The sequence below is a fragment of the Procambarus clarkii genome, chromosome 42, assembly GCF_040958095.1.
Source record: "Procambarus clarkii isolate CNS0578487 chromosome 42, FALCON_Pclarkii_2.0, whole genome shotgun sequence".
In the NCBI taxonomy this organism is placed as follows: Eukaryota; Metazoa; Arthropoda; class Malacostraca; order Decapoda; family Cambaridae; genus Procambarus; species Procambarus clarkii.
The window spans coordinates 6,773,928-6,798,087 of record NC_091191.1 but is presented as its reverse complement, the minus strand read 5'-3'; the positions used below and the strand labels follow the sequence as shown (position 1 = coordinate 6,798,087).

The window sequence follows — 24,160 nt, the reverse complement described above, 5'->3', positions numbered from 1 at the left end:
TTATTCTATAGGATCAAGTCAGTTTTCTCAATTAAAAAATTATCCAACTCGCTAGAAAGGAATCTATTATGCCTCGCTTTCCCTATACGAGGCATAACAGATAATAAAATTGTGTCCTAGACAGTTATGGAGGCCTTTATACTCAAGTTCTCCAAGTGTGGAACACACTACAGTATACTAGCAACTGCTGCACATCTGGAGAAACACTGCACTTGTAATAACTAGGTGCAGGGTATGCAGGTACCTAATGTGTTATGTTGGTGGTGGTGGTGGTGGTGGTGGGGATGGGGGCTTATACACAAATGAATGACCAAACTTTCCCACTGGGACAGCATCTGGGAATATGACTAAGGATGAACTCCCTTAGTAAGATAAGACAATAAGATAAAGGAAAAAAGCAAGAGTATACTCAAACAAATGAGTTGGAAATTACTAATGATAAATGAAAGGATTTTTGTTACATATTGCTTAGGTGTAAGGTGGTGCCTTGAAGGATAGGTCTACAGAAACAGGTCTGTAGTAAATGCATTAGGACGGGCCCTCAACGAACCATTTTGCTGTACCTATGAAACTGAACAAGAATATACATATGTAATTTTATTTGGCATTACTCATTTGAAACAAACTGATTTTAAGCTACTGTACTATACAGTAATTACACTAATACTTCCAATTAGAATCGGTACATGAATGGTACTCCAAAAATTCCTACAAATTTACAACTTACCATAATCTCCTTTATTAAGAAATTTTTTAAACAGATGAACCGCATTTACAAATTCAGTCCTTTTTAAGTTGCTGTACATCATAACACGGAACTGTAGATTTGGTTTTGTGAGCTCTCTTGCCAAAACTTTCATATCATTTATTGGTGTCTTTAATTTTGTGTTTTCTTGCATGTAGTCTGTATTTGCCACCATCAAAGCCCACTTATTACGTGCTAGAACAGAAGAAACAATGTTTTTTAATGTTATTGAACAATGCATTTTATATACAGTACCAAGTATTGTACAACATATAGAGTACCATTATATATATAATATACATACATACGGTACTGTAACTACTCGAAGCATGTACAAAGAGGCATCTTTTCTGAGCCCTGATACTTTCATGTACAGTATAAACAATTGTGTTAATGGTATCATGAGCAACCTACTCACTATCCTATTTGTGAATTTTTATATAGGTACCATTAAGAAGAAAGTTCTTGTTGACCTGGACCTTAAATCCGATGTCTATTGCATGTAGTTATGTTGACATCTTCTTGCAGATACCCGACAGGGCATGTTTGCTACTGTTTATGGAAGCTTTGCAGCAAAATCCCATACTATTTTTTACTTGTCTGGTGTGTGCAGACAAGTTAGGTTTTTTGGATGTAGTACGTAGTCTCAGAAAGGAATGGTGGCTTCCTCACTTTTAAGAGAACTAACATAGGACTGTGGTTTAATGCTAATAGTAACTGTCCTGATCAGTATAAGCAAAATAGTGTTGATGTCTACATCAGCTGTGCTCTTTCACACAGCTCTAGTTGGAAGCAGATTGACAAGTAACTCAGTAGTGAAACAGATCCTTGTTGACAGCCGATGTTGTAATGGATAGTTTCCCAATGTCTGTGTCAGATGGTCTGTATTTAGACTAATTGAGATTCCCTAAGCCAACTATTGACCTTCCCCCAGGATACAGCCCAAAACAATTATCTAACTCCCAGATATCTATTTTGATGCCTCTGTTCACCTGGCAATAGTGAAAGGAAACGTGCGCTTTCATTTCTGTCCTCCTGTGGAGAATTGAATCTGGGACCCTTGGTTGTAACACAATGATGTAGACCACTGTTTACAAGACCCCCGGTGTCATTAAAGGAAGGTGAACCATCATGCTACCACTAATGAAGATGTCAGCACTACAGAACTTGTCCCACCTATATTTACACTACTTACTTATGTACACTACTACAGGTACTTTATTTCAAAAGCTCACAAGACAATGGAGAGTTCTGAAAGATATAATCAACAGACAATGACCCCCTATAAACAGTGAACAAAAGATACAGCTCACCATTTACTGCAAGAGTAAGAAGACTGCTAACCTGATCATGAAGAACTCTCCTGGCACCAAACTGAATGTATTGAAAGAGACAAATTGTATTTATGCCTTTATATGCCTACTTGTGGACTGTCAGCCCCAATGCACTCAATATGTTGACAGGAGAACATTTCTTTCAAGGCATCTACCAATACATGAACAACAAGGTTCTATTAAAGATCATGAAGCCCTCTTGTCCAATTATCAACTGCCAGCTTACACCTAGGTATATTCTACTATCTACAAGACCAAGAGAGGTCTGCCAATTTACACCACACTTATTGCTTCCAGCTGACCACTGAGAATGCAGCACCACCTCACTTCTCATCTCACCTGCATGGAATATATACTATTTTCTTTGTCCATTTATAGTTGCTCTTCTTCTGTCTCTGAAGACGCTAAGGTGCACTTTGGCAAAATATGTTAGGCCCATTATAAATATAAAATGAACTTTGGACAATTAGTTTTCAACTTCCTTTCAAAGTGAAGAACATCAATGTAGAGAAGATTTGTGCTAGTCATTGATCTTATCCCTTCAATTATATTAAGTATCACATACATTTCAATAATTTTAAGAATTAAAATTTATCCCCAATAAAAAAAATCTATTTAAGCATACCAGTGAGTGGTTCCTCTTGTGTGAATCTCACTTGGGATCCTACATCGTCATACAGAAGTGTGCTTATGGATGATAAAGCTGAGAACTGCAATTGGGATGGATCCCTATCTTCTCTCTTCAATATAGTCTCTCTAATGATGCTCTCTAAATTATGCCTATGATTGTCTTCTGATGCTGATACTGAAATTTGCAAAGGATAAACAACATGTAAAAGTACTGCATATATTTTGTTCGTACTAGAGTAAAATGATTTTCAAGCCTATTATATAAATTCATTACAGTAAACTGGATGTGAAAGATAAAATTAAAAAATTAAAAATTGGCAATAGGTACACAGAATCAGTAAAAAGAAATAGTCAAAACCCTAAATAGACAGTTTCAAAGTGTTTATACAATATACAGATATTGACATACCAGTAATGTAAGTCAAAAGTGCTGTAGTTTAAATTTCAGATAATCACAGACTAATTCATTCTATTTGATTAAGTACATGCAAGGCATGATAAATTGCAAATATTTATTTTTCCTTAACAAATAGTACACCACAATTGCATTATACAGTACAGTTACTCAGGTACTCTGTGCATTTGCTTTTGATATTTTTTCCTAGTGCTTTTACTACCATGTGTGCTGATGATAGAGGTTGTAATTTAGGGGGTCTTCCTTGTTCCCATTCTTATAGATTAGAACTGATTGCCTTTTCCCATATGTTATCTAGGTTCCCTGTTTGTAAGGATGTTTGGAAAATAACCTGTAGTGGGCCACTTATCTTGAATGCACATTCCCTTAGCACCCATGGGGAGACTTCACCTGGTTTGACCGTTTTATTTCTATCTAGCTCCCTGAACAGTTTTTTATTACTTCTTCTCTAGACACTTCTGTCTACTGTACTTTATTTACATTTAAGAGTCGATGTTGAGGCTGGTTTGCTGAGAATTCCATCCTGCGTGACCACATGTTGGAACTGTTTGCTTAGTGGTTCATACATTTTTTTTTCAGTCTCTATGAGTCTGTGTGTAACTACCTAAGTGTAAATACCTAAGTGTAGTTACAGGATGAGAGCCATGCCATCTTCCTGGTACTCTGTCATATGATGCTAGGGAGAAAAGAAAGGGATGGGGATTAAGGAGATGAGAAGGAGTGAGGGAGATTAGAAAACAGAGTAAAATACAGAAGAAAAAGAAGGGTGGGAGAAAGGGACCGAGTCAGAAAGGGTGGTTGGAGAGGAAGGTGAAGAAGATGAGAGAAAAACTGGGGGTCAGGAAATAACAGGATTATAGGAGGGGCTGAGAGGGGGAGAGAGGGAGAGAATTGGAGTGAGAAAGAGGAATTGGATAGAGGAAGACAGGTGTGAGGAGAGTTAGAAATAAGGGTTAAGGACAGTAGAATGGAAAGGAAGCCGGAGAATGAGAGGAGGAGGTTAGAGAAGGAGATTGAGAGGGAGGTAAGATGAAGGAACGAGATGATAATTTGAAAATCACTGATGATAATTTACAGTGCTTTTATATACATGTAGTTAGATCAAACTGTAGATCAAATTTATGTAAATATGAAACTATACAAACAAAAGCCATACTACTGTGAAGACCACATGGTGACTTTTTCCTACTTTTTCTGTTGAATACTGGAACTACTGGAACACGAACTGGTGAAACAACCTGTTGAAATAATTCAAAACATTAGTTTCCATATGTTAAAATTATATTTGTTTTTACTCTATTTACTGGAAGGTAGGGTAATGCACTGGAAGGTAGGGTAATGCCACCATTACTCTACCCAGTGCCTCCAAACCCGGTCTCCGAGTTTGGAGTCCCCTGTGCCTTCTTTTACTAACTTCGAGGTACAATCCGGAGCTGGAGCCCTTAGGGCAGTTCGTTGTTGCCTTCACCTTCATCCTGACAGTTCCTGTGATGGCACTGGAACCAATCATATTGGCATTTGCCTTCATATTGGAGACTTTCGGTGTCGTGGAGAGGGGGACTTGCTGCATGGGTGACAGCTTCTCCTCCATATTAACCTACCCCTGGCTTTGCGCCCTGGAGAGGCCACTCCAGACCGACAACCAGAGCGCAACTCCATAGTCTCTGGAGACTGATGGATGCCTTCTACAGTACTACCTTATCCTCTAGTTTCAAAGTTTATAAATAAACACTGTACAGTACAACCTTGGTCAGATATTCTCTGACAGGGATCCTTAATAATTACTTACTTTGACTGTGGCAGCTCTTGATGTGCAGCTTCCTTTATTACTTTTAACTTCACAGTGATATGACCCTGATACTAGGGAGTCCACTTCTTGAATCTGTTTGGAATACAAAAGTACAGACCCTCAAGAGACATGCTTATATCAAATGATACAATGCTCATCATGTCAGCATAAAAGATAACTAAATGAGTATGTTACTAAATGTGGTTCCTTCTCTAGGGTAATGAGATCAAGTTCCCTTAACTTTAGTTTAGTTCTCGTACTTATTAATAATAATAATAATAATAATAATAATAATAATAATAATAATAATACAGTAATAATAGTAATAATAGTAATAATAATAATTCTTATTTATAAGGAATACAGTGCAAATGAACATGTTACAGTCATTAAGTAGTAGATACATAAATTGTATTTTATATAAAATCACTAATTATACACAGTATTTCAGGTTAACCTCTATACATTTTGGAGGCCAAAACTGTCAGTACATTAGTTTCAGTGTTATATGACAAAGAGTACTGGGAAGACAGGACACCACGAGCATAGCTCTCAACCTGTAACTACACTTAGGTAATTACATAGTTTTTTTTTTTGCACCACAATGTGCAGATTCCACACCACTGCTGCATATTCTAGTATTGTCTCAAATAGACTGCATAGATTATTTTGAAGAGTCCATACAATATTTATATTTGTAAATGCCATTCTTATGTTTGCCAGTTTGCAATATGCTGTCGATTTTATCCTGCTTATGCAAGCCTCTAATGTTAGTCCTAGCATTACATTCACTTCAAAGTCCTTCATTCTTTTTTCTCATGGTGTAGATGCCGTCTAGTATTCTACTGCCCATTCCTATCGTCATTACTTTCTTCCTAGCTTCTAATTCTAGCTTCTGCTATACATCCAGTCTATAAGGGTTAAAATTATTATTTTTTTACCAATTATAGAAAATTAGATACAACAGAGCAAAACAAAGTTTATTTACTTACTTTGAGCTTTGGCTCAGAGGTTATTGCAAAGAATTCATTATTCTTATACCATGTGTAGCTTTCTGGCTCAGGGTAACCCATTGCTTCAAAGCTTAACAAAAGCTGAAGAAAGTAAATAAAAAAAATATGAAATAGCATGGAATAAGCAGTTACATATGAAATGCCATTAGATTGCATATACATAATAAAATATATGAGTTATTTGTGCCAAAGAATTTCAAGAGATAGTGAAAGAAATACAAATGTAACAAATATATTTCAGTATGGGTGAATATACAGTATTCACAACATTTAATATCTTGCATACCTCTCGACCTGTCAGTAACTCCACATCACGAAGGTCCACTGTAATCTCTGGTGGCATTATTTCTATATTCAGAATAAATTTGAATGATCTGTACTCTTTCACTTCACCTTTGAGGATATGACTCATCTGACAAAAGTATACCCCCATCTGTTCAGTACTGTTAGAAAAAGAGAATTCTGGTGAGTAATACGTAAATGATCTATTTATTATATCGACACATTTTCATAAAATAAATGTATGGTCCATTAAGAATTTTTTCCAGGGGCTTTGTTTATCTGGATAGCTCACTGGATAGCCCTCTACCACCTCTAGCAGTATATTCCTTATACTGTGTAATACTTTTGTGACTCGATATTCTTCAGTCTATGCATAGCTATCTTACCAAATCTGCAGATATTGTTCAACTGAATAAGGGATATTTAGAAAAGCATCCATGGGGTCAACATCTCACAATATGAACAGGGTGATTAAATAAGTATCAATAGAGTACAACTATTAGTATAACTACAGTAGATGTAATTATAGGCTGATGTAAGGAGAACAGTACTTACTGATGTGAGAAGACAGGAAGCCAGAGGCAATCTACACCATACAGGGAACAATAATTACAGGAATTTAATAGAATAAAAATCTGTGGAAGTGGACATAATTCCTACTCAAACACCAGACACACATTAAAGTAGGGTACATCAGCAGCATAAAGGAAACTGGTAAACATTAGAACAAAATTTAAAAATGTAAATAAGGACTTTTTTTTTTCCAAGACAATCTGTACAATCTATGTAAGGCCAATACTGGAAGTCACAGCACCAGCACAGAATCATTCTCAAGTGAAGTGCAAAATTATACTAAAAAAAAGTTCATAGATTTGCAGCAAGTCTAGTGGAAGAATGAAAAAAACTAAGGTATGAGGACAGGATACAGGAATTAAATCTTATAATAGAAGAGAGAAGAAGCAAAGGGGTTACAATCACTGCTTGCAAGATACCCAAGAAAATAGACAAGGTGAACAAGGACAACCACTTTAAACTGAACAAGTAGGACAAGCGGAGAACAGGTGGAAGCTGGAAGTGCAAAGGAGTCAGGTGGTCAATAAGTGAAAAACATTGAAAGGAGTTGTAGAAGCTACCTTGATCAATGTCAGTTAATACAAAGCAGTAGAATGTCAAGAAAGCTAAAATAAAATGCAACAGGTAGATCAAGGGTATTAGGCAAGTCATAAAAGCTAGACCTCATTTCCCCATAGTCATTGTTAGGTAAACATACATGATGGTATAAGTAGTTCAGTCTGAGGCAACAAGTGCAGGCTGGTATAATTAGTATGTCTAGTACAATGGGTGCCGACTGAAGTAATGAGTACAGGCTATTGCAATGAGTGCAGGATAGTTAATGAGTGAAAGCTAATGTAATGAGTGCATGTAGGTAAAATGAGTACAATGGTATAATGCATAGCTGGTGTAATAAGTGTAGGCTCATACAAAGAATACAGGCTGGTGAAGAGAGAGAAGGCTAATATAATGACTTAGTTTCAAACAAAATTTAATTAAAACTATAAATAATATATAATACTGTACAAGGAAAAAGTATCACCTGAATTTATTTATAGGTAGTCTCCAAGATGTTTGACCTTGCAGGGGTCTTTCATTAAAGTACCACTGGAATTCTGGGTATGGAGATCCATCAACATCAACAACTATATCAATTGATTCACCTAGTTTAATGTTTTGATGAACATCACCAACTGGAGCATTTATCTTCACAGGAACTGTAATTGATAGAAAAGGTTATTAGCACTGGATAAACAAACAAGGTATATTGCAATTCCAAACTAATAATTGTTTATTTTACATGTACTCTACGAGTTATAACTAAAATCATTATAAACAAGGTTTGTTTTGATTGCAGTCAATCAATACAGAAATACCTAGGTCAGCAAATAGGATAAGAACAAAATGGTGTAATGAGTACCAGGAGTGCAATGATTACAAAGTACAGTACTGTAAAGAGTAGGAAAAACTGGAATATGTAGTTTGCCAACAGTACATATCTGTCTGGAAATCAGTATTTCACAAATCAGATAGATCCATATCTCATTTTGCAGCCCTAGACTTTGGATAGAACTGACCTACAGTCCACATTTGGCTTTTATTTACTTTTTTCAATATAGGACAGTTGCTAGTTAATCTTTAATTTTGTCAATGTTGACTAAAAATATTAATTTTCATTGAATAAAACAAATAATAAAGTACAGTATATATCAAGTTATATAAAAAAATAAATATACTGATCATATGTGGGTCTGTGGCATGCTCCTAACAACAGCCAGCTGATCCAAGTTATTACAAGTCAAACCTAGCCACAAGCCAGGCTTGACATAATAATTTGGGGAGTAGAGCTCCCATAACCCACTGCAGCTATACTCCAGGTATAGAAATAATACTGTGATTTCCACTGATGCCACATTTTAGTTTCAGAATTAAAATCTAAAAATTCTTATATTTATTCAACAACTTATTTATATATATATATACACACACAACACTCACACAAATTGACAAAGAAGAATTCCTGAAACTAGAAACTTCAAGAGCTAGAGGTCACAGATTCAAGATAAAGAAACCAAGGTGCCAAACAACATTAGAAGGCTTTCATTTGCAAACATAGTGGTAGACAATTGGAACAAGTCAAGTGAGAAGGTGGTGGAGGCCGAAACCGTCGGCAGTTTCAAAGCATTATGCGACAAAAAGTGCTGGGAAGATGGGACTACCACGAGGTTAGCTCTTATCCTGTAACTACACTTGGGTAATTACACACAAGAGGGTACAATGGGATGTGAAAGTACATGTGTTGGTAATTGTTATATTCTTGCAAAGCCAGTAACACAAATATATAGAATTTTGGGCAGGTCCTAAAGCCAACACAAAATTTGCAGTGAATTTAAAGTTTTTTTATCTGGTACTGTATTAATTACTGTATATATTCATAATATAAAATCTGTATTTTTTATTTGATTGTTGCATAAAAAATAAAACCTTTTTGGTCCAAATGACAAATATATTTTGAACACTCCAGAAAGATAATCATAATTTTTTTCTTGAGGGTGGGGCTGGGGTATATCTTGTTTGCTAAAATGCCTGAACTGGGAGACAGATGTAGTAAGAGATAAACAACATGCTGTCTTCGCAATTACAATGCAAGTAGTATTCTATTACTAACTAATATTGTTATTAAATATGAGGTGTATAGATAAATTTGAGAAACCAATGTTAAATAGCATCCACTGGGGCTTAAGACCTTTAGTACCCTCAATAATGTTTTTCCACTACTGCTCACAGGATGAGTATGGGATGCACAATAAACTAACTGCTACTGGAAGTAGTAATAAAAAAAAAATTTCCTTGTAGTGGTTATGTGGATACTGAGAGAGTTGAAGATCTTCTGACTCATGGACAGTTAACGCTTGCAGAAACTTGTCAGCTGTAGAGAACAAAATATCAAAGCTAGTTTTTAACTACCCAGAAGTTATATCATTTAGGAATATGAATACTTGCATAAACCAAATTGGTATGTTGCTTCCAGATCACATATCACAGTGCAAGGGTTAACACTTGCATTCTAATCCATACACTGGGACATCCACTTTTTGTTTTGTTTTTGTACCATACAATAGAAATAATTTGCAAACAAATTTATTCATAAAATATAAATAGTGTATACAGAAATAAACAGCCACACAAATTAAAAAGTAAATTGCTTTGCTTATTGCTTTGTAATTACAATTATTACTTAACCTATATCTATAATAGATTAAGTAATAATTGTAATTACAAATCAATAAGATGCTTATCTTAACATACTAAGAAGGTTAGGTAAGGTCGGTGTTTTCTATGAAGCTTTTCAAGGTAAACTAAAATATTCACAATAAATTAGTATGTCACATATGCATGTATTTAATAAGTCAATATTGACTTAAAGGAAGTGCAAGAATGGGTTGGGTAATAAGCCAGGCTTTTGGAGTTTATATGCATTTACTCCTCTAGAGAATTCTATTGCGAACACATTGATACCAAATTTAATATCTTAGGACGAGAATTGAGGTGACAAAGTTGAAAAGAGTATACACTTTTCAGAATTACCACGCACTCCAGCGCACTCCCGTGAAATGCTGAAACCCACCTGGGGTAGTGCGGGGCTCGTGCGCCCAGTGAGCGAAAGTGTTTAAAACAAGCTAGCAAAATTTGTAGCAACTCTTTAATTCTTTTATCAAAGTTGTAAAATTAGTGTCAAATATGTAGAAGCTAAGATGTTACCAGCATTGTGGCATAGTCATAGTATGTAAGAACATTTTTACCGTACAACATACAGTACAGTACAGTATATATTTAACATTACTATACTGGTGACGTTTCACAAATGGGTTAGAAACTTACCATTGGTGATAATTTTATTAAGAATGCTGAAAAGTTGACAGCTTTTCAAAATGTTCTGAAATTCTCGTATTCGAAGGTTATGGCATTTAAGTTTATCTAGTAATGCTTGGCCAGGATTCTGATTTCTCTTCATATATGATATTTCTTCTTCACTGAAAAGCAAATTAAAAGTATTTATAAGGAATCTATACAAAAATAGTTAACATACCTTCACCACTAAGAATATACAGTGGAACCTGAAAAGATAAGGAGTAGAAAGCCTCTTTACAGTGGCTCATTCATTTGACACTGGACTGGGATGGGATTCAAATACTGTATATAGCCAGACTTGAAGGCTTGTCCTTCCTTTTCAGAGTAGGTGGTACATTACACCGGTCTAAGGCATCGTTCAAGAATTCAACCAGCTTTCCTCTCGATGCTTTGTGAACTTTGGTTAAGACTAGATGGGATTTATCCGAGTTCAGGGGCAGCTGTACTCCTCTATCAGCTTGTGTATAATGCTTCCCCTTTTCCGTCTTGCATTCAGCTCAATATCTCTCTACAAGAGGAGGATGTAACAATGCTTTTCAGGTTTCCCCAGTCACATTCCTTTTCCTTTTTGTCAGCCTAGGCAGAATTTGATGTTGCAAGATGAGAACCATGCTTCTCAACTGAACCCAACTCTTTAATTCTGACTTCACATATCATTCCTTGATGAAAAATGTTCTCACTTCTTCCTGGTTAGTGTGCAATCTGGTTTAGGATGGGTGAGGTTTTAAATCAGGCTCTCTGTGCCCCTATTCACTCTAGAGAGATGGCATTATGGCAGTTCTATACGTTTCCACTGTTGCAGCTCTTCGTTGCAGCATACTTTACTTAAATGCTGACACTACCATTGCACATAATCTATAGTGCCTTGCCTGCCAGAACTCTTCTTCCAGCTTCAGTCTGAGTTGTACAGACTATAGGGTTTCTCTGTGTCAACAGAGACATCAGCTCTACCCAAGATGTTTGCATTGATCTTATGTTATTTGGTTTGTTGCCATCTTCACTGCATGCTTCACCTGCAGGAATGCAGTGCAAAACCAGTTTCAGACTTCAGACTTTAGAAGTCTGAATCTTTTAGATGTTACTCTCTATTCTTTCATCTGTCCTTGTCTTCCATGAGGAAGAGATGAGGCCTGGTCTTTGCTCTGGGATGTAATTTCCAGAACCTTTCACAGAGACTGTTCTGTGCTGGTTCCTTTTTCTCTTGGGGGCCATTATCCTAGGAAAGGAGTTGTATTTTATTTCTATACTAGCCCAGTCTACCTCCACAGGACCGAAGTCCAAAACACCGCTAACCATTAAAGAATATAAACTGGTCTAGTCAAACAGATCAGGCCAGGAGAGGATTAGGCGAGAGTGTGAGGCGATTCACAATGCCGAAGCAGTGGGTGATTGGCGCTATGAACTGGTGCAGTAGGGAGGAGTCATATTATTATACCCTATTCTACACAAATATTTTAACAAAGTGTTCAATACATACCAGTGCTTCTCTACATTTCTTTTCATGGTGGGGGGTAAAGTCAACAATATAGCAGATAATATGGGTCCTGGATGGCTCATATAAGCTGCGACTCTGGGAACATCTGCGGGACTAGCTCATAAAGGCTAGTACAATAATATAGTAATGTATTACTATAGTACTGTATGTTACCAATGTATAGTACGTATATTACCAATGTAACACACGAGTATGTTACGTTGTTGGGTAAATTAGATACACAGTGTTTAGTGAGTTTCATATATATTTAGTAGTCCTGGATACGTTGAGACAGAGTTTGGAGCAGAGCAGAGAGCTGACTGTGGCCGGAGTCGTGGAGCTCTATGTTGGAAAGCGTTGTAGCTCGATGCGGTCCTAGTCTGCTGCCTGTTCTGTGTCAAAGCTGTAACGTCTTGGAGATGATTAGAACTGCCTACGCCGAGTGCTACATTCTTGACTGGAAATTGTACTTTTTCTTTAATACTAGTACTAAACCGTACTGTACTATGGGTCACCATGGTACTACAGTACCATGGTCAACACCATTTATTTATTTCACTATATGATGGAGTACAGTAATCATTTATGAACAAATTAAATAAAAAAATAAGCAACACTAAATAGAACAACTGTAAATAATTTAGATTATAAACATTTAATGTTTGCTGGAAAAGAGCACCCTGAGAACAGAGAAACGTTAATATGCATATTTACCTGAAAGTATATTCTCCCAAACCATTTCTAAGGTCTCTTGCAATCATCAGCCAATTGTCCTCTTTATTCAAGGCTTTTATAATGTCTGAGACCAAATGGTAGGATAATTCCTCAAGATGAGCAAGTGGCTGCAGCTCACACTCTTCCATTATTTCACTTTATATTGTGGATGCTGACTGGAAATTAAGTAAAATATCTATGAAATATACCATACATAAAATACATTACCTTTTGAAATTTCCTTCCTAAAAATTAACCCATAATACAAAATGACTGACAGCCCATACTATATCATATACAGTACAGTATTACTGTATGTCTATCAAGTCGAATCTAAATACAATAACTTAAACTCGGCTTAAGCAAATGACTTAAAATTTAAACTAAACTCGGAAAATCTTGGAGACCTGGAAAGAATTTACCACTGAAATAAATCTAAGTTGCATGAATCTAAGATCTAACCTGTTACTTACTTAGTACTTACAATTAATGTATCAAGTTTGGAGACATGTGACATAAACATTTCAGTACAAGAAGCAAGGCAAATAATTTGACTCCCCACTCTAAATATAAGCCATCACACATTGTCAGGACAACTGCACTTCCACCTGTAGGGCAGCAAAGTGCCCCAATGTTGTTGTTGATGTTAAGGTCAGTGAGGGACCCTAATTCAAATTCAAATTCACATGTTTATTCAGGTAAAGTACATACATACAAGGGGTGATACAAATATTGATGAATTTATAGATAGAGCTAGTACATACAATGCCTAAAGCCACTATTACGCAAAGCGTTTCGGGCAGGAAAAACACTAACAACTAAAACTTAATACTAATTGAGTTTAAAGTATAAAATGTGTTGAGAAAATATAAAAATAAAAAAGTGGGGAACATGGCAGAAAAACAGCAAAAATGCAATTTGGTCTACAAACAGCATTGTTTAAAAATAACAGACATGGGTTGACAAGGTGACATTATAGGGTAAGGTAGGTTACAGGGAGTTAATTAGGTAGTGCTTAGTTTTTATCTTAAACTGGTTGAGAGAGGTACAGCTTTTAACATAATTGGGAAGGTCATTCCACATTCTGGGTCCCTTGATTTGTAGAGCATTTCTACTTTGATTAAGTCGTACTCTTGGAATATCAAAAAGGTATTTGTTTCTGGTGTGGTGCTCATGGGTTTTGTTACAACCTTCAATGAAGCTTTTAAGGTCAGGATTGGCATTACAGTTCAGCGTTTTATATATGTATAATACGCATGAGAGAATGTGCAGTGACTTAATATCTAACATATTCAGAGATTTGAGTAGGGGTACCGAGTGATGTCTGGGGCCAGAGTTGGATATTGTCCTAATAGCAGCTTTGTGTTGAGTAATTAGAGGACGTAAATGATTTTGGGTAGTGGAACCCTAAGCACAAATACCATAGTTGAGATAAGGATAGATGAGGGAGTAATAGAGCGTCACCAGGTACATAATATCTGAACTTAGAAAGAATGCCAACAGTTTTTGAAACTTTTTTGATATATTTAGAATGTGTCCCTGGAAATTCAGCTTGTGGTCAATAAGGAATTTGCCATCTATTTTGTTACAAATTTGGGTATTATTTAGCCTGAGATTTATTTGATTTGAGGATTTATTGCCAAACAAAATATAGAAAGTTTTGTCAATGTTGAGGGTGAGTTTGTTAGCAGTTAGCCAAAGATGGACTTTATTTAGCTCAGTATTCACTGTAACATTAAGAGCAAGAGGGTCAGGACTGGAGTAAATGAAGGTTGTGTCATCAGCAAATATAATTGGTTTGAGGTGTTGGGAGGCATTTGGAAGGTCATTAATGTAGATGAGAAAGAGGAGAGGGCCAAGTATGCTGTCCTGAGGAACACCAATGTTGATGGGTAGGGTGGGAGAATTTGAATTATTCACAGAAACATACTGGAGCCTGTCAGTAAGGTAAGATTTGAGGTATTGCAGGGAGTGACCTCTGACTCCATAATGATGTAATTTAAGAAGGTTTTGGTGGTTGACAGTGTCAAAAGCCTTATGCAGGTCCACATATAACCCAACAGGGAACTCATTTTTATCAAGAGCTGCATGTATCAAGTTAATCATACTAATAAGTGCATCGTTAGTGCTTTTTTTGGGTCTGAGGCCATATTGACACGAGCTAAGTATATTGTGTTTGGCTAGATAAGAGTAAAGCTGCTTGTAGATTAGTTGTTCAAATATTTTTGACAAGTTTGGCAGGATTGATAGTCTGTAGTTGTTAACATCAATGAGATCACCACATTTGTGGACAGGTGTTACTCTCGTTTTTTTTTAGAATATCTGGAAAGGTTTGGAGTTCAAATAGCATGTTGAAGAACAATGCAATAGCAAGGGCTAAAGATCTGGAGTTTTTTTTGTAAATTAAAGTTGGTATCTCCTCAAGGGCACTAGACTTGGTTTTAAGGGAAAGGATTATCTCATTAACATCAGTGGAATTTGCAGGCGTTAGGTACAGAGACTGTGGATAGTTACCTGTAAGATAGCCCTGAACATCAGTACTGGAAGATGGAATATCATTTGCAAATTAGATGACCCTAATGTTGTTGTTGATGTTAAGGGCCAGTGAGGGACCCTAATATTGTTGTTGTGTTGATTTAGGGGCGACGACCCTAATGTTTTTGTTGTTGATGTTAAGGGTCAGTGAGGGACCCTAATGTTGTGTTGATGTTAAGGGTCAGTGAGGGACCCTAATGTTGTGTTGATGTTAAGGGTCAGCGAGGGACCCTAATGTTATTTAAGTATAATACACAATTATCGTTAACTAGTTACAGAGTTTTCATTCACCTCAAATTTATGTACTATTTATATTTATATATATTTATATTAAAAAAAAATAACTATATATAGTATTGCAGTGTATAGTCACGAGGTAAACAAGTACAAAACTTGAAGGAATGGCAGCTGAAAAAAAAGAGTACTTAAGCACATCCTATAATCATATGTGCGCACGCCACACCAGTTTTCCTCTTCGTAAGTAATATTTCCTTATAAGAATACTGGACAAATAATCTTCAAATTAATTTTTTACACCTATGCAAACAGCAACAGAAAACAAAACCAATCCAACTCACATGTAGAGATAAGCCAAGCTACGTAACTGTGTCACGAGTATTGATAAGAGAGCACAATATGTAGTCACCGCTGTGATGGTGACACTTGAGTGACTGAGACACGGCAGGATGTCCCTTTGGGAAGAGGGCCATGTCCTAATAAGATTTATAAATATATGTAGAAGGAAAACATTTATTAAAACTGCTTGGCCATCATGTTATGCAGTTGTAATCACCCTACATCCATTATTTTACCTCGTGCAACAGTTTGTTTAGTTCATTTATTATGCACCCCATAATCATCTTGTGGGCGGTAGTGGAAAGGGTTACAGAGGCACATAATGTGAATAATGGACTAAAAATGTGATATTTTTGTATTAACAAGATTAGCTACACATAGCAATGTGCTGTTACTCTATTCTATATGAAGACTTACACAGTTTAAGTCTATACGCTTGTTTGAGTTCATCTAATATCCCCCCATTTCACAGGATGGTTAGTTATACATGGGTGACCTTTGACAAGCTGTCGGCTTCCTGTTTCAACCACTTGGATTGAACGGTAGAGAGGCAGTCTCACTTCTTGCAGGTCAGCGTTCAATCCCCGACCGTGCAATTACATATAATGGCCCTCAGGTAAAAAAGTTCATGTAAATATTTCACCCAAAGGATAAACCCTTGGAACTGCCTACCCGCCTTTTGTATTTACCTACTAGGTAAATACCAAATTTAACTTGAATTAGTTTAAATTATTGAACGAAACACGTTGCGTATGTGTTGCTTTTTTTTTAATTAATATGCCACCCTTATATCTTCAAATATACCTCTGTATTATGTTCTTATGGATGCATATTTATGAATATAATAATAATTATTATTAATAGTAGCAGTAGCATAAATATAAATTTTACTTTCTTAATAAACGTTGAACTTGAATCGCATCACTGCACGCGGTTCATCTAATATTCTCATCTCACAGTCGAATAGGTTGAGGACGTTTCGTTCATGGGTTAAACATACACAGGGGCAAAAATACCTGCCGCAATACAAAAATATATTAACTTTGACTAAATAATAAACTTTACGATTTTCATAAGAACTAAGCACTGAATCATGGAAATATCATAATTATTTTTACCAGTGTCTATAAGATTCCTGTTTTTTTTATTATTATTAACACGCTTAGGTATACACAGCAACGTGTTGCTACCCAATTATGTATGAAAGCTTACACAGTGTAGATCAAAAACTAGCTACAAGTTCATCTAATACTCCCATCTCACAGGATGATTAGTCATACAAGGAATCAGGGGAGAAAATACCTGCCTCAATACAAAAACAAATCAGCTCTGACTAAAAATCCGCAGATTTGGTGCGTAATGAGAGGAATAACAAGAGTGTTGAGGAGCGGGTTCCCGAGGCGGCGAGTGCCTCACTTGTGGGATCTGAACGGCCGCATGCCAGCCTCCAGGTCTGTTATTGTCCACACAGTTGTACTACGTATCGTCATGTGATAAGAATTCATGGTTGGTGAGAGAGAGAGTTGGGGGCACCGTGGTGCATGGTGAGCGGTGCGGTGACAGCACGGGGAAGTGGTGGTAATGGTGAAGCACAGACACACACACGCACTTTCGCACTTTCTCAGGTTTGTCTCAGATCACTCGGCCTTGGGAATTGAGATGAACTAGAGCCATGGAGGGGTCCGACCACGGTGAAGTGTTGACCAAGTTTGAGGAAATATTTGGAACGGTTGTTGAGCACGAAGTTATTAAGATGATACTTCAGTCATGTGGGTGGGAATCGAGAAGTGCGACAGAAATGTTACTAGCAATGATAGACCCTGAAGACCTTCCTTCTCGTGTGCGGAATGCATTAATTGCAGATTCTATTGTTCATAACTCTCCTAAGCAATTTAGTGATAGGATGCCTGTGGATGCTAGCAGTGTAAGTCGGACAGATTCATCAGAAACATCAACTGCTAATTCTGAAGAGTTGAAAAAAGAGTCTATTAATGTGTGTAATAAACCTAAAAGTCGGGAAAGCACAAAAAGTGAGAGTAAAAGTTTACCAGAATCTTTGGTCTCTGGCACAGTGCCTCAGTTAAGCAGTGGAAGTTCCAATACTAATATGGGAGCAGGTATTAATACACCTACTTGCAAGTCAAAAAATCAAACAGAAATTGTATCGCCCCATAGCAGCCTTGAAGGAATATTGAGTGGGTCATCTTCACCCTCTATTTCTCCCCACAGATCTGCATTTGGGATTGATTTTGAGGTTAATCGTGAGCGTGATACTTCCAATTGGGTTTTAGCACCAGAATTTGTACCAAATGATTTTAATCCAAATGCTTTGGTCAATAACAATGGCCTCTGGCATTTAGGAATGAGCCCCAACTCGGATCAAACCTTGCAGCCATCATCAAAGGGCAACCAAAAAATTAAGCTAAATAAAAAAGATGAAATTGTCAACAAAATCTTGCTTGGTGCAAAAATTATGGTTCTTATGCGAGGACTGCCAGGTTCTGGAAAATCAACGTTGGCCAAAGAAATGAAAGGCAGAACTGGTGTTATTTTATCAACAGATGACTTTTTTTACAATAAACAAGGAAAATATGATTATGATCCTTCTCGGATTGGCGATGCACATCAGTGGAATAAACATAGAGCACTCCAGAAACTACAGGATGGGAAAACTCCCATAATAATTGATAATACAAATTTACAGGCATGGGAAATGAAACCATATGTTAAACTAGGCCTTCAATATGGCTATGAAGTTGACATTTTGGATACAGATACACCATGGAAGCTTAATCCAAAAGAGCTTGCCAAAAGAAATTCACATGGTGTGCCTAAAAACAAAATTTTTGAAATGAAAGGAAGATACGAGAGAGATGTAAAGATTGAACATATCATTGCTGATCTACGGGGATTCCCGGCACACACACACAATAAAGTAAATAAGGATTGTGCAAGTTATGGAATAAAGTCCCAAGAAGATGGGCAGATTTTATTCCCACAAAATATTAACGGCAGAAAAAGTTCCGAGAGGTCATTATCTCAGTTTTATAATGAGCTTATGGAGGAAGGAGTTTGGTCTTCTGAAGATGATGAAGATGAAGATGATGATGTTGATGTAATAATTGAAGGTTATGATTCAGATGATGAAAAACACACTGATTGTGAATGTGCCTCAGATAGAAAGAAAATAGATATTGATTTAAAATCTGTAAATGAAATTCAAATTGTTGATAAATTAAATGAAACTAAAGTTACTGATAGCTCAAAAGATTTTGGATTTACAACACCAGACATTGAAGAGATTAAAGTTATTAATGATGAAACATTGAGTCAAAGTATAGAAAACAAGGAAAATGTTTTTAAGAATAAAAAACTGGAATGGGCAGATGTACCTGATGAAGAGAAAATACGGATATTAATTGAAGAAGCTAATGCAGATGTTGATGTTGCAAAAAATGAAACGGATTGGCTTGACTTGACTTCACAGGTTAGCGAAAAGGATGATGTCAGTGACCAAAAGTTTAGTGATCTGGTTATGAGCTTTGGGTCCATTGTAAAGGCACAGATAAAAAAAGGTACTGATGGAATTAATGTAGGAGCAAAGATATGCACAGATGTTACTCAGATAGAAGACACACTTAATGAAGATTCAGCCATGTATGAATTGTGTAGTAATGTGGAAGAAAAAACTGGGAAATCTCTCTCAATGCTTGTAACACGATTTGGGAATAATGAAGAAGGCATTAATTTTTTGCCTGTGAATAATAATCAAGACTCCCATGAAGCTCAGGAAAGCTGTGCTGACAGAAGTTTGTTCTCATTTATAAGTTTATCAGAGGCAACATCAGATTTAATGAGCAACATGGGTGATAAGAAACAAAATGTTTCAGGTGTAATGAAAAATCTTGAAGTTAATATCAAGAATGATAGCTTAGTTGAATCATTTAATGCACATGTTGCATCAGCCAGTAATGAGGGAGTAATGTTAGGGAAAAACTTTGATAATCCTAGTCAGATGTGTTGTAACTCCAGTTCTGAAGTTGATTCTCAGAATCTTGTATTAAGTGATAAGCATGCAGAAGACGGGAAAGAAGAGATTAAAATTGATAATAGTATTATGAGTTTGACAACAGAAGATAAGATCTCTGAAACAAATATTACAAGTGCTGAAGACAAAATTACACTAACGACTTGTAAAACATTATCACAAGATGATAAATCTGGAGAGTTTAATATTAAAGGTGTAAATGCTGCTCATCAGGATGTCAGCCATAATTCTGTAGTTGAAGATTGCTTAACATCTTGGGAATGTGTAGATATAACTGCAGGAGAAAGTTCTCTGAACTGGGATTCTTCTGAAAAAGTTAAAGCTAATGTTTCCGAGTTACAGTGTTCTAAACCAAATAGAACTAGACGTAAGAGAATATCTGGTGATCCAGCCAAGTGGCTAGGTGACACTGATGAAAAGAATGATACATTAGAGGATCCTTCCATATCATCGTGGAATCCGGTTCAAAGTGGTATCCCCTCATGGGACAGTAATATACCAACTGTATTATCTGGCTCTGAAAATCCACTAAAGAGGGGAACTGAGGAGTTAAAATGTGATACATCTGTTAAACCACTGCCTCACACTGGTGCGGTACCAAAGTTTAGGAGACGAAGACAGCAGACCGGAACTCGCTCGCCTGCTAGTACCAGCTCGGGTAATTCTGATGACCAAGTGGCAAACAATAAAATCGACAATCTTTTACCAGGTATAGAAAAAAACATATGTGATGTTGAGAAAAGTGTCACACTTACACACATCGCTGCAGAAACTCAAACACAGTCTATTGACTTTGAAGCTCTGCAACTAGATAACAATCTTTATGAGTTAAAAATCATATATGGGCAACCAGGTTATATTACCAAGGATGACATAGATATTTCAGATAGTGGCCCATTAACCAAGGGAAAACTGTATCTAGATAAAGGTACCATGACAGAAAATGAATCTGACATAATAACTGTAGTTGACTCTCTTAAAAATCTTGTTGCCTTCTTTCCAAACATTCCAGAGGATGATCTTCAAGATGTACTAGAAAAATGCAAGTATGACTTAGATTGGGCTATGAATGTTTTGTTAGATAGTGGGTATGAAATGTCAGATCTCAGTGATGCAAACATTACCTACCAAGAACCTAAGGAAATGGACATCGACACAGAATCAACAACTGAGACAACAAGTACAGGGGATGGAAGAGATGACCCTTCCTCATTTGCTGATGCAAGTGACATATCTTCAGATATATTAGTCGAAGAAAAATCTAGAAAGTTTAAGCAGAGTCAGCAACCAAAAGATTTGGCTAGCAAGAAAGAAATTGAATGTGCTTTCAATTTCAGTGATTCTGTCGATGACAGAATAACAAGGTTAACAGGTAAAGATGTTGGTAATCTGAACATGACGAAAGTAAAGCAGATGAAAGCAAAAAGGAATCGAGATAAGGAAAATATATCGAGCAACAGCAAAAAGTCAAGTGGAGACAGTACCAGTGGAGATGATGCAGAAGGAGCCCAATACATAACACTAGTTATGGACCCTCTGTTTGCTACTCAACTTACAAGAATGTTTGGTCCTGTTGGTTCTTGTGAGATAAGTGGAGATTTGACTCCAGAGGACCAAAGTGTTATTCTTCCTTTAGAATTTTGCCTCATGATACACAAGTACTGGGCTCTTACTCTTGATGGCAAATTCAAACATGAAGCAGAGGTTCTTGACAGTCTTATTCGTGAAGATGAAAGCCTTGCTCGGCGTTTACAAGAGGAAGAAGATTTGGAAAGTTCTAGAAATGAGAATAAACATGAGAACTCAGATGAAGTTTTCCAAAAAGACCCACCTACTCAGTTACAAGAAATTATGGATCTAGAACAGGCACTACAACAAAGCCAAGGAGATAAATCGTCTGATAATCTCACAATTTCTTCTCGTCTCACTTTACAGCGTTTATATGCTGAATATCCTCACGTTGATCCCAATGCCCTGAGAGAGGAATTTACAAGACGTGGTTTTAGTTACCAAGATACTGTAGAAAGCCTTTATAAACAATATGGTGCTGAACAAGGAGCCCCCAAAACTGTAATTGCCCCAGAAGCTTTAGATAGGTATGAGCAACAAATGATCCAACAAGCACAGCGAAATAGCTTAGTTCAACAAGAGCAGGAAGATTATCTTGCCACACAAGAGAGTGAAGATGAGCTAATCCCAGATGATCCTCAGGTAATTATTTTCTCACAGTTTACACCTGCAAATTATAAAATGGAAATATTGTTTGGAATATGAACAATGTGTAATTTACTGAGAAATTTAGTTAGTTCTATTGGTGGAAATTTGTGTATACTTACAGGTGTATCGAAATGAAGCCCAATTACATTATCATCAACGTCAAGAGGCATTCAAAAAGGCGCAGGAAGCATCAGGACAGGGAATGAAAGCAGCTGCTGCATACTATGCTCGTATAGGAAATTTACACTCTTCAAAATTAATTGAGGCCAATCAGCGAGCATCCCAGAAGATACTAGAAGCAACCAATGCTAACAGAAAAGATGCGAATTGTTTGGATTTGCATCTTTTACATGTTCCTGAGGCATTGAGTGCAGCCCAAGCATTCCTTGCAGAGCGACAGCGTGTCCTAACAGCACGAGGAATAAGACAGATGAAAGTTTCTTTAATTACAGGTCGAGGGGCTCATAGTATTGGAGGACAGGCAAAATTAAAACCTGCTATAAAAGAATTTCTTCAGAAAAGTAACTTCTTGTTCCATGAAGCAAACAGTGGAATGTTTACTGTTACATTAAAATCATAGGTTTCAGAACATTTTTGAAAATACAAAAGTAAATGTTTACAGCAATAACAAAACATAAATCAAGTATTATGAAAGTCATCTTGCACTGTTTAGTGTTTGTGGTTGTACAGTTAAAATTAAGTTATTGAGTGACTTTGAGTTTTGTGCAATGACCATTTACGGTATGAGCTTAAGTATCAAGAAAGTGCTACTGTATGTGCCTATTAAGTTTTGGTTGAGTGTCAAGACGGTAGCATTTGTGTGCATACGGTACAGTAGTGTGATGTTAATGTTTGCCATTTTATTGACCCCCAAATCCTAGAAATTTGCCCATTAATAGCAAATAATTTGATGTGGATACATGCCTTCATATGCACTACTGTATTGATATAAATTATTTGAAATTTTATATAGAATGAAGCGAGTAGATATTTGTGGGCAATTTTCAATGAAGGGCAAGTATCCTTACAAAAGATGCAATGTCCTAAATATTTTAATATTTTGTAACGTCCTAAATATTTTAATATTTTGTAACTCATTTATTACAGTTTAAAACAAATGCAGATTATAGCCATAATTTTTATATGCTAGTTGTTTTTTGCTATTATGGTACAGTGTTTTCAAATTTCTGGTGTACTTTCTAATACCGTATTGTATATGAAATTTTAAAAAAATTTAATTTGCTAATCTATAAAATTTTAGTTAGAAATATAACATGCATAACTTACTGTGGGCTTTTATAAACACTGAAGATTAAAGAGATGCGGTGCTATTATGTGATATTGTTCATTCATTTAGCTAGTATTGTTCATGACATTGTGCTTGGGGAGGGGGGGAAATCTTTGCTGACTGATACTGATAATAGTTTTATTTCTATATTTTATGAAACTTGAATATAATGGCTAATATGTTGTCAATTGTACTGATTTGGTTGATGTAGCTTTAGTTCCACATTTTATAAATATGTATAGTAAGTAATACATAAACAACATATTTTTATTTAAAATGGCTTTTAATATGTTGTCTTATTCTACTTTGCAGCTATGCTACTGTGTGAATTCAAAGATGATTAGAAGTACTGTAAATGCTAAACTTTCTTTGGCCTTGCTATGTTGATTTATATTTTTAGAGATTTTATAAATCTAATTAACCCCTTTTTCTGGGGGGAGCCCCTTCATCTTTCGGGAGCTATCTTGGCTGATATGAATGTATTAGACCCTCCCATCAGTCAAGCAAATGGAGTTCTTAAGCCTACCAGGGACCACGAGCCAGAACCTGGCCCCTCAGAGAAGCATGAGGAGCAATGGCCTATAGAAACCCCCTCATGTGGTTAGAAGCATTCTATGTCTGCCATAGACTGGGTCA

General features: G+C 36.4%; 2 protein-coding genes across 4 annotated transcripts in view; one reads left to right on the top strand and one right to left on the bottom strand.

The window, feature by feature from the left end:
• Window positions 1-16,118, bottom strand: part of LOC123770306 (mucosa-associated lymphoid tissue lymphoma translocation protein 1) — a 29,665-nt gene extending 13,547 nt beyond the window's left edge. Inside the window, exons 1-10 of one of the 3 annotated variants that reach the window (XM_045762031.2) lie at window positions 15,974-16,118; window positions 12,861-13,036; window positions 10,643-10,794; window positions 7,803-7,977; window positions 6,213-6,369; window positions 5,906-6,007; window positions 4,914-5,006; window positions 4,314-4,362; window positions 2,705-2,884; window positions 728-940 (exon numbers count right to left, since the gene is read on the bottom strand). In XM_045762031.2, coding sequence (XP_045617987.1) covers window positions 728-940; window positions 2,705-2,884; window positions 4,314-4,362; window positions 4,914-5,006; window positions 5,906-6,007; window positions 6,213-6,369; window positions 7,803-7,977; window positions 10,643-10,794; window positions 12,861-13,009 — 1,270 coding nt within the window. In that variant the 5' untranslated portion in view covers window positions 13,010-13,036; window positions 15,974-16,118. Of the gene's footprint in view, window positions 1-727; window positions 941-2,704; window positions 2,885-4,313; window positions 4,363-4,913; window positions 5,007-5,905; window positions 6,008-6,212; window positions 6,370-7,802; window positions 7,978-10,642; window positions 10,795-12,860; window positions 13,037-15,374; window positions 15,617-15,973 lie in introns of those variants that run through there. The other 2 variants (XM_045762032.2, XM_069339869.1) reach the window with 2 other exon arrangements.
• Window positions 16,119-17,425: 1,307 nt separating this feature from the next.
• On the top strand, window positions 17,426-23,881 carry LOC123770308 (NEDD4-binding protein 2). Its single transcript, XM_045762037.2, has 2 exons — window positions 17,426-22,230; window positions 22,358-23,881. Exons 1-2 carry the CDS (start codon window positions 17,644-17,646, stop codon window positions 22,814-22,816), a joined length of 5,046 nt encoding a protein of 1,681 aa, XP_045617993.1. The 5' UTR covers window positions 17,426-17,643; the 3' UTR covers window positions 22,817-23,881.
• Window positions 23,882-24,160: the final 279 nt, after the last annotated feature.